The following is a 15410-nucleotide window of genomic DNA, read 5'->3' as shown; positions in this document are numbered from 1 at the left end:
GTCATGTCGCAATGGCCTCCTTCTGGCCTCTGCCACCAGTAAGATCTTTGCAGTGTCTGACTGGGTGACAGCATCAGCTCACATATTGTGAATTTCGCTCCCTTTATTTCTACATATATGCCCAACTTGTCATCATTAGAAGACTTAGCCAAAAATGTCACTCAGGGCCATTAGTTCACTTAAAGAGAGGTACATGAACCCTTCCCAAATAGGACTTACTGTTGACACTCCTGGCTCTTCCTCTAATAAAGAGATCTGACTCTTCTTTATACAGTATTGGCCTGCCAGCCCATTTGTTAAGTGTGTGGCGGCCTCTGCTGGGATACAGCTGCATCCAAACGTTACGCTACCCTAAGAAGACGACATGTGGAGGCTTAGGAGAGGTGAGAGAGAGAAAGAGAAAAGAGTGTGTGTGTGTGTGTGTGTGTGTGTGTGTGTGTGTGTGTGTGTGTGTGTGTGTGTGTGTGTGTGTGTATGGGGGGGGGGAGGGAGAGAGAGAAATCTGCAAGAGGGAAGCAGTGCATCCTGGAAGGAGGAGCTGAGGAGGGAGCCGTTGGGATCCAAGGCAGAGAGCGGGTGAGCGGACCCTCCCTCCATCCCGTTCCACTTGGGGAAGCGGTGGGAACTTCAAGAGATACAGTATGTGTTGGTGACAACCGAGAAATCTGCACCAGGCAGCTCGTGTTGGGGAGCAAAAGGGTACGGGGCGGGGAAGGGGAGAGAAAGGATTTTGCAGAACATCTACTAACCTCTCTTATGTCCAGCACAGTTGGTAAGCGGGGCAGGGGATTTGGGGGGCTCCGTGTGGGGGAGACACTGGAAGAGGGGCGGGGGTGGAACACGATTCGACCCTATGGGGAAGAGATGAGGGGGGTGGCGAGGATGGGGAATGGCACGGGATGGGGGGGGCGGTTCTCAGCATCCTTCTCAGGGGAGCAGATGACCCTTTGGGACAGGGAGATAGAGTCTGGCCACTGCTGGCTGAAGTGTTTTTGAATAGGGGAGAGACAGACCCCAGACAGAGGGAACAATGTGTCGCCTTTCCTACTGGGAAGTGCTTAGAGCTCGGAGCAGAGCAGTATCTGGTAGAGGAAAAAGGGATTTGATAAAAGGAAGGAACCCGGGTCCGGGGAAGAGTGCAAACTTTGCCTAGCCAGACTCCGTGGGGCAAATCAGATCCCAGAGATGGGAGGGTAGGCATAGAAAACAGATAGCACCGAGGATAGCGCAGACCGCACTGAATGTGGAATTTAAAGCTGTCGAATTGCTATGGAGGTGCGGAGACTCTTCCAAAGGGGTTGCTTTTGCCCACCACCCCCAACCCATAGACCGCAGCTGCAGAGGGAGAAAATGCTGGGAAGGGTGCTGTTAGGAGGGGGTGTCGATCTTGGAAATACCAATCTCCACCCCCCCACCCCCAGTTCCCCCCGCCTCCAGTGCCCTTGATGTTCAAAGTGCTGAGGATTGAGGTGTATTTAGAGCGCTAAGGGCTATGGCCAAGAATTGCCTATTTATCTTTCGTTTATCACCCTGCGCTTAGCCCCTAGTATGCGCTTACTGAATTTGTCAACCTCCCTCCTTCCCCTTCCTTCCCCTCCCTTTGGGGCACCTGGGTAAGTTTTCCCTTTTTTGGCTTGCTTGCTTTTTGAGAGTTGAGGCTAGGAGGCTGGGACTAGGTGCAGCCTGGTGTATTGCAGTCCGATTCCGAAGGGGCAGCTAACCACGGATCAACTGGAAGAGGCTTTGGCTGTGGAGCCTCTACCCGCCCTTTGCACATTGGTGAGACCCGAGATTTGCAAGGAGGGAAACCTATGGATAAAATAACATTGACTAATTCAATGAGATGAAGAGGAAAAGGGAGATCTGGAACTAGGTAGGGAACCTGGAAGGGAAGTGAGGGGGAAAGAAAGGCAAGGTGAGGGGGGATCCAAAGGTGGGGTAGATTATCTGAAGATCAGTGAAATCCCCCCAGGAGGGAGTAGCAGGGGTTGAGTTGGCAAAAGGAGAAGCCTGGAGTGGATACAACGCTCCGACTCTGCAATCCTCCTCCCGCTTCCCTCCCACCTCCACACACCCTGGCACACACGAGGATGGTGTTCCCGGGTAGAGAGCTTACGCAGCGATCTGGAGACCCCCTGGGGCTCCTTACCTCTTTCCTTAAGCACCTAGTACAGAGGATGCTGGAAGAGAAAGAAGCCCCCTTCTTTTTTGCTCCTTCCCACCACCTCGCCTTTCCTGGCTGTTAAATACCGGGTTATATGCCAGTTACAGGGGTACCCAAAGGCAAAAAAGCAGGGTATAGGTGACCTCAGACTCTGGAGCCCTTCTGCATCTAAACCTGTCTTGGGGTAGGTAGTAGGAAGCATTTTAGCATTCTAGATTAAAAGTGTTTATTGTGGTCTCTCTGGGGAATTGGTATCAACGATTCTCAGAACAAAGTACAATGAAAACAGGCAGGCTGCATGTATGTGCAGATGTGTGTTGATTTGGATTGCAGGAAGAAAAGCACATTGCATGGATCTGGGTCCTTAACCAAGAGAAAAAGAACTACAGCCTCCAATTCTTTAACATGTTAATTAGGGATCAGAAAAGAATTGAGAGACAGATTTCTTCAAAATATAATAATTATTAGCTTACTTAGTCACGGAGGCAGCCATCCAAGAAAGTGGCAACCTTTCTAATAAGCAGTTATTATATTATAGTAATCCTGCTCCTTTGAATGTTCCCACAAAAATGACCTTTGTCCTGTTTCTCCAAAATTTCTCCTGACACCTTGCAGTAAAAGGAGTAAGCTGGCTTTGAACACTTAGGGGGAAGGATCTTTTTGAAAAGAAAAAAAAATCAGCTATTAACATGCATATTGCACTTTCTCAGAAAATACCATGTATTTAATATGAGGATCATTTGGGTAATTATTACTTGAACAAAAAGTAAGAGGTTAAAACTAAATAATTGGGCTAATGGTTTAAAAATCAAAAGCATGATTCTGCATTTCTTTTATGTTTAAGTGTGAAAAATAAAGCATTATGCTCATTTCTTTGTACTGTATTTTATTGCCTTCTGAAAATGAAAGTCATGAGGGAGCGAGTATGGCACTGTAGTTGTATAATGACACCAAAATGTATCCTAATGTTTCTTTATTTATGAATAGTTAAAAAATGAGGCTTTGCAGTATGGTTTGGTTCCAAGCTGTTTATCACCAAGACATTCATGGGCATATGTTCTTTTCTTTTTATTCATTCCAGCCTAAGGATCAAGGTGGAAAAGAATATCCCCCCCCCCAAATTCAACCACTTCACTTATTATTCTTATTGGGAATGGACAATGGAATGTTTTCTAGCTTTGTCATGATCAAAAACCTTCTCCTCTTTTGTATTTCCATGAATTTAGCCAGTCACTTTGGGTAAGTCTTGTGGTTTTTCCAATTATGTTTTATAACAACACAAACACATTCGGTTAAAGAATTTGTTCAATGGATCATAGATACAGAACTAGAAGGGAACTTTTAGGTTCTCCAGCCTAGCCTTCTGATTTTACTGAGGAGAAAAATTAATTCTAGATAGTCAAGTAATTTATTAAAGGTCTTATCAGTGCAAAGCTGGGATTTGAACCCATGTTCTCTGACTTCAAATGTATGATACCAAAGAATTAATCCAGAGGTTTTTGCCCTGTGCCCTCAATGTCCTAGTGGCTAGAAATAGCATTAAATGAAACTTTCTTTGATAGATTGACCACCTGAAGTGTAGTTTCTGAAGACAGTCAGAGAAAAGAGGACTAGGGTAGAGAGTATTGGTGAATTTATAACCTTAAGAATGGAAACAATTTGGTTCAAAATCAGCAGTACTTGCTATCCAGGTTAAAAATTACATTCAGAGGCTAATCCTTATTTGCACAATTTTTGTTAGAAAATGTGATTCACAAAATTTGATAGCTATTGTTTTCTCATTCACAGTTTGTGAAACATGGTATCATTTGAGGGTTGTGATTAACTACTTATGACATTGAAAATTTGTGCCAAATATATTCAATAACCTTGGATTTGTGTCTACTTTGAATGTCTAAAAAGTCATCTTGAAGCCTTATATGATCAAGGATTCCTTTCATTATTATTTGTTATGGTTTTTTTGTGTGATTTTTAGTGTCAACATCATGGGCATTTTAAAATATCCTTTTCTCCAAAATAACATTTTTATGATTCCAGAGAAACTTACTCTTTTCACAGAGAGTCCTTCATGCCCTCTTTGTGTGGTTCAGACCAATAAGGAAATTATTTCTTAGCACTGATGAGATGAAATTAAAAGAAAGAAATTAAGGAGCATTACAGAAACCTTCCAAAGGTTTAGAACTATCAGACCAAAGAATTGTCTTCTGAAGTGAACTCTTTTAAAACTAAAATGGACAGAGAAGTTGAGAATTTTAGGAAAGGGAATGATTCTTCTTCCGCTGGCCCCTAGTGGAATGATATGTGTCCTCCCCCACCAATATCTAAGCTACTGTGCTTGTAGCCTAGTATGCTTGAATACACATTGTTTTCAGTTCAACAAATTAGTGTTTCTCAGAAATTTGCAATAGGCTTTTGGAATATATACCCATGGTTTTTATATTCACTGTAAACAATTATTCTGTGAGAGTCATTTAATCTTAATTTTAAAAAAAATTTTTAGTGAGGCAATTGGGGTTAAGTGACTTGCCCAGGGTCACACAGCTAGCAAGTGTTAAGTGTCTGAGGCCGGATTTGAACTCAGGTACTCCTGACTACAGGGCCGGTGCTCTATCCACTGCGCCACCTAGCTGCCTAAGAGTCATTTAATCTTAATGCTATAAAAGTTATTCATAGCAGTAGTTCTCAAGTTTTTCAATCTGAGTTTTTCCTTTTTCTTCACCTTGGACATCCCCAAGAAATTTATTACCATACTTGTTACATCACCCAACAAAAGCATTTTCAAAGCCCTAAATCTAGGTGTTTTTTTTTTATCCTATAGAAGGCCCCATCACCAAATAGCTATCAAGAGTTTAAGAGTTAGATGTACCATGAGCCAGTTGGAAATCTACTAATTTCCCAGACATTGTAATACTATGTAGAAAATGATAGCCAATTAATGAAGAAAAATACACTTTAATATTTACTCTCTAGTTTTCTTCAGGGAACAACTTAACTGAGAATAGTCATCTCTAGTAAAGCTCCTTTTCCTCATGTGTAAAATGGGGCTAATAATAGTACCTACTTGCCAGTGTTGCTCAGGGGATAAAATTAGATACCATTTGTAAAGCACTTTGAATACCATAAAGTGCTATATAATAATAATAATAATGTATTATTATTATTGATGTTATTATTATGCATTAGATGAGAATATTGAATATCAGTAAAGTTATAACTTGTCCAAGGGCAATGTGGAGTAAATGACAGAGTAAAGATTTGAACTGAAGACCTCCAACTGCAAATCCAATAGGTTTTCCCCCCATTTTCATTATACATCAGTCCCTTAATATTATATTAGATTAATTCACAATCATTTATTAAGTATCTATTATATTCATGGCAATGTTAAGCTTTGAAGATGTAAAGGTGAAAAATTGCAGTCCTGTACATTAAGGGACATACAGCCTAATTAGGGATGCATGATATCTACAAAAAGAAATATGATATAGAGTACAATGTGAAGCTGGGGGTGGGGAACCACAGTGAAGGGAAAATCAGATTCCTAGGCATAGTGTTCCAGAGAAATCTGAGGAGGGAGTGATCACTTATAGCTGAGAGAATCAGAAAAGGAAAACTCCATGGAGGAGAGTGTACCCAAGCTGGGCTTTGAAGTAAAAGGAGAAATTTCAATAGACGTAGTGTGAGAGTGTGAGTTCTATGGGGGCATTACCCTTGTGAACATAGAGACACTGAAGTCCATACTAGAAGAGCAGGAAACAAATAGTAGTTTATTCTAGGTAGAATATAACCTGGGTGAAGAGGATTCATGTAAAATAAGGCTGGAAGGATGTGACTGAACCAAATCCTGGTGATCCTTCAATATCAGGCTAAGGAGTTTGTATCATCACCTTTAGCCAGTTGGGAACCAGTTGAAGTTTTTTAAATAAAGGGGGAACAGAACTCTCTATGTTGTTTTTGTTGTTGAGCTGTTTCTCAGTTGTGCATGACTATTACTCCATATGGGGCTTTCTTGACAAAGATACTGGAGTAGTTTGCCATTTCCTTCTCCAGCTCATCTTTCAGATGAAAAACTGAGGCAAACAGGGTTAAGTGACTTGTCTAAGGTCACGTAGCTACTTATTGTCTGAGGCTTCATTTGAATTCATGAAGATGAGTCTTCCTGACTCCAGGCCTGGAACTCTAGCCACTGAGCCACATGGCCCCTCTATATTAGGCAGATTCTTTTGGCAGAAGTGTGAAGGATGGATGGAAAATGGTAGAGGTTGCTGAAGGAAGACCAATTAGGAGCGAGTAACCAGGTTCTGAACTATGGTGATGTCTGTGTGAGTGAAGAGGTGAGGACAAATGCTAGTCATATTGTGAGGATAGAAGCAACAGAGTTTCCCAATTCTTTCTTTCTTTCTTTTTTTTTTTGCGAGTCAATGGGGGTTAAGTGACTTGCCCAGGGTCACACAGCTAGTAAGTGTCAAGTGTCTGAGGCCAGATTTGAACTCAGATACTCCTGAATCCAGGGCCGGTGCTTTATCCACTGCGCCACCTAGCTGCCCCCCAATTATTTCAATGTGGTGGTTTAGGATAAGAAGAGGAAAGAATGAAAAGTAAAGTTTGAAGATGGTAGTGCCATCACCAGATATAGGGAAGTTTTAAATACAAGGCTTAAATACCAAACTTTAAATACCAGTTTGGAAGGAGGGAAAGGATATATATATGTGACACACTGTTGGTAATATTACCTTACTTTATATAGTACATTTAACTTTTCAATGATTTTGCCTTGCAAAGTGTGACATCTGGGTTCTACATTGGGCTCTGCCACTGACTATATTTTTGATCTTGGACAAGTCATTTAAAATTTGTGAATCTTAGTTCTCTTATGTGTAAAAGAAGAGAATTAAACTCAAGAATCTTTAAGATTTCTTCCAGCTCTAAATTAAAATGAATGTGGTTCTGTAAACCTCTGTTCTTCACATAGGCTCTGAATACTAGACAGAATTACCCTCCCTTTTATAGAGGATGACACTGAAGCATATGACAGTGTAGTGCCTTGTTACACATCACAAAGCAGAGATGAAATTAGTAGGCATGTTTATCGAATATGTCATTAATTCTTTATACAAGCCTACCTTGTACAAGTCTTTGATACAAGAACTATATTGCATATAATATATATCTCAAGAATAGATCTTTCTGACATAGTTCTAAGAACCATGGAAAATTATTATAGTTTTGTTTCTCTCTTTTTGGACAAGCACTTTGAGTTCTTAAATAAGACTAGTATATTCATTTACATAGATAAGCAACTAAGCTAGTAGTAGCCTATTAGTCATTAGGGAAATGTTCTAAATATCAGGAATCAAAAGACTAAGAGTTTATGTGTTGATATATGTGTATATATATATATATATATATATATATATATATATATATATAATACATTTCTCTAATGCAACAGATACTAAACACCTACTTATTATTTTTTTAGTGAGGCAATTGGGGTTAAGTGACTTCCCCAGGGTCACACAGCTAGTAAGTGTTAAGTGTCTGAGGCCAGATTTGGACCCACGTCCTCCTGACTCCAGGGCCAGTGTTCTATCCACTGTGCCACTTAGCTGCCCCAACACCTACTTGTTTTATAGCTAAAATAATACATGGGTGTACTTGGCAAACATATAGAAAGTTCTGTGTATGTATGTTTGTATGCATATACATGCATAAACACACGCTAGTTTTACACACATACATCAATATACACATATACTCATTTTAATATATAGCTAATGCCAAGATAAGTTAGTTTGTTGGCTGGCTCATGATGAACAACTATTTTGGAACTTAGCATTCTGATGGTGTGGATTATAGTTAGGGTTAAGAAAATATCTTTTCCCTGAAGCATTTTGATCCTCATTTATTCCTTTGTTTGAGATATTAGTTGTCTAATCACAAAATTAGCTAGGTTAAGGTTTTGTTTCATTTTTGGACTTTATCAAATGTTAATTGTCTGAGTCTTTATCAGTCATACACACCATATTCTTTAGTTTCCTCTGCTTTCATATTTCAAAGAAAAATGAGCAGGTATAAGACAACCTGAGATTCAGTCCACTCTTTCATTTCCACAGCCCTCCTTCCATCATTTCCTTTGGTCCTTTTCCCATAAGAATGTAAACTTTCATTCCTTTAAACTTTATGTTTTTCACATAAGGTTTTAGAAGCTAATGCAAAGATTACTTGCATTATTTCACATGAGTATTTTATAAGTTCAAAACATACAAATCTAAGATATATGAATATAACTTTCTGGGAACTAGAGCTTTTTTCTAATCTCAGCTGAAAGGAAAAAAAAATACAGGATCCCTGTCTACAGTTCAAGCATTAGCCTAGTAAAATTATGAGCAGCACATCCCTGGAAGGTTGACCATCAGGTAAATTTTTTAGACTATAGAAATGGTTTAAAAATAACTTACCATGTCAAAGGTTGTGATTGTAGTCTGCCTTGGTAGAAATAACACGTACAAAGACATAAAAGAACCTTGAAGTATTGGGAAGGGATGTTATACACTCCTACATATAGAATTGTATAGAAATGTGATTGCTTCTTCAAAAGGAAGTTGTTGAAGTAATAATGGCAGAAGTCATCTTGTTCATCCATTAGAAAAGAAGCTTGAGGAAGTTTAATAATCAAACTTTTGAATCTGAATGTAGGAAATTTTATATTCTTCCCTTAAACCCTGAGTTATTTTCCAAGTTAAGTTAGACCTTGAATAAAATGAATTCAACAAGTGTCTTAGAGCATTTCAGGGTTATATGCAACTATGGCTTTAGTGAGCCAACTTTGTACTACAGTGAGAGAGTGCTCATAACTCTGAATATCACCTTTATTGCAAGAAAGAAAGTATCTGCAAAATTTGGAAAGTAGTCTACTTTACTGGAAAAAGCAGCAACTGAGCAGTCAAATATTCTGGTTTCTGGTCCTTGCACTGGTCTCACTAACTTTGTGATCTTGGAAAAGTCATTTTATATTCCTATGATTCACTTTTTATCTGTTTAATGGAGAAGATAATTCCTGTCATATCAATATCACAAGTACAGAGTATGTGATGAAGGAATATAGAACCACCTAGTGTCTGAATGAACCATTAGAAAAAGACTTTTGGATACATTTGATTTAGATAATCATGGAGGGGAGTGATTAGAAAAAATGATAAGATGTGTTTACAAAGAAGGACATTAAGTTATCTTATTGAAATTGAGAGAATGGGCAAGAACAAAGCCTGGCAGCTTAAGAATAAAGATGCCCATACACTAACAAAAATGTTAAAGCTCACACTTTTAGAAGAGAATTAAGAGAACTAGCTGAAAGAGAGAAAAGCATTATAGAAATAAGGGAAGAGAAACAGGATGAAAGAAACCAATGAACCTTTTTTTTTTGTGGGGCAATGGGGATTAAGTGACTTGCCCAGGGTCACACAGCTAGTAAGTGTCAAGTGTCTGAGGCCGGATTTGAACTCAGGTACTCCTGAATCCAGGGCCGGTGCTTTATACACTGCGTCACCTAGCTGCCCCCACCAATGAACCTTTTAAAATCTTATGTTTATAAAAAATTAAAGTGAAATATGTGTAGGAATTTATTTTTTGAAAGGGATTAGGAATATTAAAAATACATGAAAATGTCACAAATTAATATGATGATGAATTAAAGTAAGAGATATGATGACAGCCATGATTTCTCCTACTTTTCCATCACCCTATAAATTCCAAGTCTATTTCTGTTTCTGGAACAGACCTTAATTTTAAAAATAAATCCTTCTTAATTTATTTGATAGATGTTTGAATTTTCTTTAGATTATATTATAAATCGCTTTGTTACATTTAGACAAACACAGTACCTAAGAACCTTGGTTTGCGGGCTTGTTGTAATGTACATATACATCCATGTGCATGCACACATACATATAGAGAAAAGCTTTCACCAAACCAAAAAAAAAAAATCGAAGAAAATTAAATTGAAAAAAAGAGGTGGGGTTAGAAGACAGTGTCATAAATTTGGAGGCTTGGTATAATTTGAAATTTTATCATGAAAATTAAAAATAAAATAAAGGGAAACAGCACAGAAAAATAAAAAAAAAAACAAGTGTAGAGTCAATCTGTCAACCTGAATCATCTCTGTGCACTTAAAAAAACCCCACCTAATTTAAAGCTTAATCCATCCTACGGAGTTAATAATTAGGGAAACAATAAAGTTAATGAAAGAAAATAATTCCTAAGTATATGCCTTATCAAGAAGAAGTTAAGAACATTCTTCATATCAATAGGCAGTTAGTTATACATAGCATGACAACTATTCAGCATGACACTATGGGAGTGAAGTTACAGCTCTATCTGCCAGCTTCATCTGGCAATCGATTGAACAATGAGTCAGAACAAACAAGAGAAAAAGAATATGTTCTTCCTATTTGAAAAAGAAAAAGAAGGTTAAATTATATGAGATTCATCTCTTAATTAATTAGTTTGAAATTTAAAAGGCAAGAGTCATTACTGAAAACATCTTTTTTTTTAAGCCTCCTAATGGAGTCTCTGATATTTACAAAAGTTGTTATGCTTGTGGTATATTAAGGAAACTGATTTAAAAATACAAAAATAGAATCAAAGGGTCTGTTAACCTTGACTTAATTATTTTAGGATTAGCAATTTTTTCTTGTCACCTTTGGAGTTCTTAAGACTTTTGTGGGCCTTTCAGATCATTTAGTAAGTTGCAAAGAAAGTTCTTATTAGAGATTTATCATTTCTTGCTATCTCTTCCCCAAACTCTCATACATCTTAACATTTACAAAGAATAAGGAGGAGGAAATATCAGAGACATCATATTACTTTGTATATATAAAGAGCATTCTGAATATGAAACGTGGTTAATTTTTGACATTCAATATTCTTCAGTTGACAAAACTATTCACATCCTATTTAGCCATTTAAAGTCATTTCAACAATATGCAACTCTGTAGTAGTTTAAGCATATTATTCTCTTGAATTATTGTTATATTTAGTTTTTTTTAAATCATAGTATGAGTATTCCAACCTTTGTATTCAAAGAAAAAAATGATACAGTTGTATAATTGACTACATAAAAAAATTTGACAAATCCCAGAAGACCAAGAGATTCAACCAACATAGGCCATGAAAACTTTTACCAATGTTTAATTGCATGTACTTTGCCTGTAGTTACCTGGCCGTGAAAACTAGTGTTTTAAAAAAATATTTCTGGGGGCACCTAGGTGACGCAGTGGATAAAGCACCGGCCCTTGATTCAGGAAGACCTGAGTTCAAATCCTGCCTCAGACACTTGACAGTTACTAGCTGTGTGACCTTGGGCAAGTCACTTAACCCCCATTGCCCTGTCCCCCCCCCAATATTTCTTCTCTTATAAGTTGTCATAACTTTTCAGAAACATTTGTCTTGTAGGTAGACTATGGAAATCTCAGAACAGAATTCTTGAAGGAATCAGTAATATTGGGCCATGGAAAGTGAAGTAATCCAAGGACTCCCTTGCAATTTGATCATTCAGAGGAGTATGGATGCTAATATTTTCTAAAATAATTTACTCAATGTATTAGTCTCCCTTTTTGGAATTATACCCTCAGAGATTTTATGTCACCTTCTCACTTGTTGGGAAATTTGCAGGGGAAGTCATGGAAAATTAAGGTTTAGTTTTAGTAGGCCTTGCCTTAACATTTTTTTCTTTTTAAACAGCTACTCACAGATGCCAACAAGTTCAGTAAAAGATGAGACCAATGATAATATTACAATATTTACCAGGATCCTGGATGGTCTGCTGGATGGATATGACAATAGACTGCGCCCAGGACTTGGAGGTGGGTATAAATTCCTTTCCTGAAGTGAGGTAAATATCAGAGACAATGTTTACACTTCTTGAAGGCATGATACTCTATGGAGTGATTCTTTTCACATTCCCAAAGAACCTCCAAGCCCCATGTTGAACAGATAAACTAGCTTAATAAGATGTTAGAACCAGAAATAGGCAATGATAACCCCTAATAAAAATGATCATTTACCATGCTTTAATGTTACAAAATTCTTGGTATATGTGTCGTCTCCTTTCATTCTTACAATAAGCAATGCAGTGGATAGTACATATATTGTTATCTCTTAAAAACATATTTTATATATACATATTATACATAAACTGAGGTCCATTCAAGTTAAGTTACTAGGTGAAGAGCACACAGATAGTAATGGACTGGCCAAGAATCAAATCCAGTGATCTTGACATTATACTATATCATTCCAGGGATACATATGTTTTGCTTTCCATTTTCTAGGTCCTAATTGTTTTAGAGAAAATATATTAGTTTGGGAGAACAAATGTCCCTAAGAAGTTCCCTTGCCCAAATAGAATCCCTTTTTCTGGGTCACTTAAAGAAGGACAAATGTTTAGTTCAACCCTATGGGAAGGGATCTTTTACAAATCCATTTAACACCCTCATTCTTGTGAAGATTTGCTTAGCAATCATTAGCTATTAAGTGAATAACCAATAGGGATAAATACATTCTCTGTAGAACAGACAGATTGTGATATTTCTTAATAGCATTCAGCATGAGTGAAGAAAAGTGGTTTACTAAGAAACTAAGAAAAAAGTCATAACAATTGTAATTTCCTTTTATGTGGTTTTATTTGGTTTTGGTTTACAAAGGGCTCACTTATTCAAATAATATCCAGTGCCAATTTATAAAATATAAAAAGAGAAACTTTAGGAGAAAAGGATTGTTATGAGCTGAGATTATTTCCAATTAGCATTTCCAATAAAACCGCTGATGTAAAAGATTTCATGATGCAAAAATTACTGGATTCCCTCTCTTAGTATAATATCAATAAATTCCAAATAAATATGATATACATATGTATGTATATATATACATATACATGCATATACATATGCATGTGAAGCATTATGTTAGATTCTGTGAGAAAAACATAAAAGTTAAAGCATTGTCCCTACTTTCAAGAAGAATGAAATATATTTGAGGAAAATTAACAATATAACAGTGTCAGGCAATGATGATGAGAAGAATGTTTTGTATAGAGACATAGAGTATAAATCTGAGAGAGCTCATTTTATGGTGGAATAGAGTAATAATGTACTCTTTACTTAATAGGTGCTCAGGAAATGATGATGAAGGGAAAGATATATGGAGGTAGTAGGGTTATAGGTATGCCATCAACATGGGTAAGATCTGGGCAAGGAGTTACAAAGGATAAGGGCAACAGAGTGATCAGATATAATTTTCTCCCTAACTACATGACATAGAATATTTTAAGATATTTCTAAGGAATACCAAATGTTTTTCAAGCAAATAGAAATACAGTGAAGTCTTCCTAGGAAGATAATGCCTTAATGTTAGGTCCTATTGCTGCTTCAGTAGTAATACAAACTTGTGTAGGAGTGAATTATATCAAATTATAGTTTGTAAGCCATAAGATTTCAGCAGACTCTTCTGCAACCCAACATTTTTCAAAAGTATAAAACTATTGAAGAATTACATTTTGAAACAATGACCTATTTTATATTTCCAATTATCTTTTACACATCTCAAACTGGATATCAAGTAGACCTCTTAAATTTAATATGTCTAAAATAGAACTCACTACCTGGTTTTTTTGGTGGGGCAATGGGGGTTAAGTGACTTACCCAGGGTCACACAGCTAGTAAGTGTCAAGTGTCTGAGGCCAGATTTGAACTCAGGTACTCCTGAATCCAGGGCCGGTGCTTTATCCACTGTGCCACCTAGCCGCCCCCAGAACTCACTACCTTTTGCCACAAACCTTCTCTTTCCCTATTTTCTCTATTATTATAGAGTACAACAAAATATTTTCAATCCTTCAGGCTCTCAACCTTGGGATCATGCTGGATTCTTCACTATCTTTTACCTCCCATATCCAATAGGTTGCCAAGTCCTATTATTTTACTTTTGCAACATCTCTCATTTGACTGCTACAACTTTGGTGCATGCCCTCCTTGCCTCTTGTCTATATTATTGTAATAGCCTCCTGGTGGGTTTGTCTGACTCAAGTCTCTTCCCACTCCACTCCATTCAGCTACTAAAATGATTTTCCTAAAGCGAAGGTTTGTTCATGTAATATCCTCCCCAACTGGAGAAAACTCCAGAGATTTCCCCTTGTCTCCAGGATCAAATATGGTGTTTGGCATTCAAAGCCTTTCATAACCTAGCTCTCTACTACCTTTCCAGTCTTCTTATCTTTATTCCCCAACAATACTCTTTGATCCAATGACATTAGCCTCCTAGCTGTTCCATGAATGAGACACTTGGTCTCAGGTCTGGGCATTTTCTCTGGCTGACCCTACATCTTTGGAATACCCTCTCTCCTCTGCTCTGAATCCTGGAAACTTCCTTTAAGTGCCAACTAAAATAATAACTTCTACAGAAAATCTTCCCTAATCCCTCCTTAATTCTAGTGCCTCCCCTCTGTTGATTGTCTCCTATCTTTCTGTATTTAACTTGCTTTGTATATATTTTGTGGGTGTTGTCTCCATTTGATTGCAAGCTCCTTGAGGGTAGGGACTATTTTTTGCCTCGTTTTGTATCCCTTGAGCTTAGCACAATGTCTGGCACATAGTAGGGTATTAATGAATATTAATTGATTGAGTATATTACTTCCAATATTATGCAGTCTTTTCAAAAAATCACATCTGCCTTAACTATAATCCTATGTCTATGTCATTGTGGTTGTTGAGTGATCCTGGGTTCCTAAGAGCTATGTTACAAAGGTTCAAGGATGTGTTGAACAAATAGCATGTTCATTGCTGAAAGGTCAAAGCTTGTAGTGGCTTATCACTGGTAGGATTCGGAGTAGTGGCAATTTTTTAGCCAAAACTTCTCTGAAAGACTCTCTGATGAATTGTCATGTAGTCACAATCTGTATTGTTGGAGCATAGGCCCACATTGAAGAAATTATAGATCCTGGAAGAAATGAAGTATTAAACAAGTGATCCTGATATTAAGAGTTCTGTAGCTTTCAAAGCATTTTTGTATCCATTATCTCATTTGTTTACCACCATGTTTATGAGATAGGCAGGCCTGATGTATGTGTTCCTACCAGACAAATTTAGAAACTGAGGTTCAGAGAGATTTGGTAAACATCACATCGTTTGTAAATAAGGAAATAAGAGCTTCAACCCAGATCTTTTGACTCCAAATTTAATGTTCTTTCCATTAT

The 15410-nt window shown here is 37.6% G+C and overlaps 1 protein-coding gene across 8 annotated transcripts in view; it reads left to right on the top strand.

Moving 5' to 3' along the window:
* Window positions 1-265: 265 nt before the first annotated feature.
* Window positions 266-15410, top strand: part of GABRA5 (gamma-aminobutyric acid type A receptor subunit alpha5) — a 96421-nt gene continuing 81276 nt past the window's right edge. The window contains exons 1-3 of one of the 8 annotated variants that reach the window (XM_043998266.1): window positions 266-383; window positions 3246-3403; window positions 11906-12027. In XM_043998266.1, coding sequence (XP_043854201.1) covers window positions 3318-3403; window positions 11906-12027 — 208 coding nt within the window. In that variant the 5' untranslated portion in view covers window positions 266-383; window positions 3246-3317. Of the gene's footprint in view, window positions 384-435; window positions 773-1479; window positions 1614-1634; window positions 1780-1852; window positions 1874-2151; window positions 2349-3245; window positions 3404-11905; window positions 12028-15410 lie in introns of those variants that run through there. The other 7 variants (XM_043998263.1, XM_043998262.1, XM_043998264.1 and 4 more) reach the window with 7 other exon arrangements.

The sequence above is a fragment of the Dromiciops gliroides genome, chromosome 3 (assembly GCF_019393635.1).
Source record: "Dromiciops gliroides isolate mDroGli1 chromosome 3, mDroGli1.pri, whole genome shotgun sequence".
Taxonomy (NCBI): Eukaryota; Metazoa; Chordata; class Mammalia; order Microbiotheria; family Microbiotheriidae; genus Dromiciops; species Dromiciops gliroides.
Note: the sequence above shows the minus strand (reverse complement) of the source record. Positions and strands in the feature narration are given on the sequence as shown.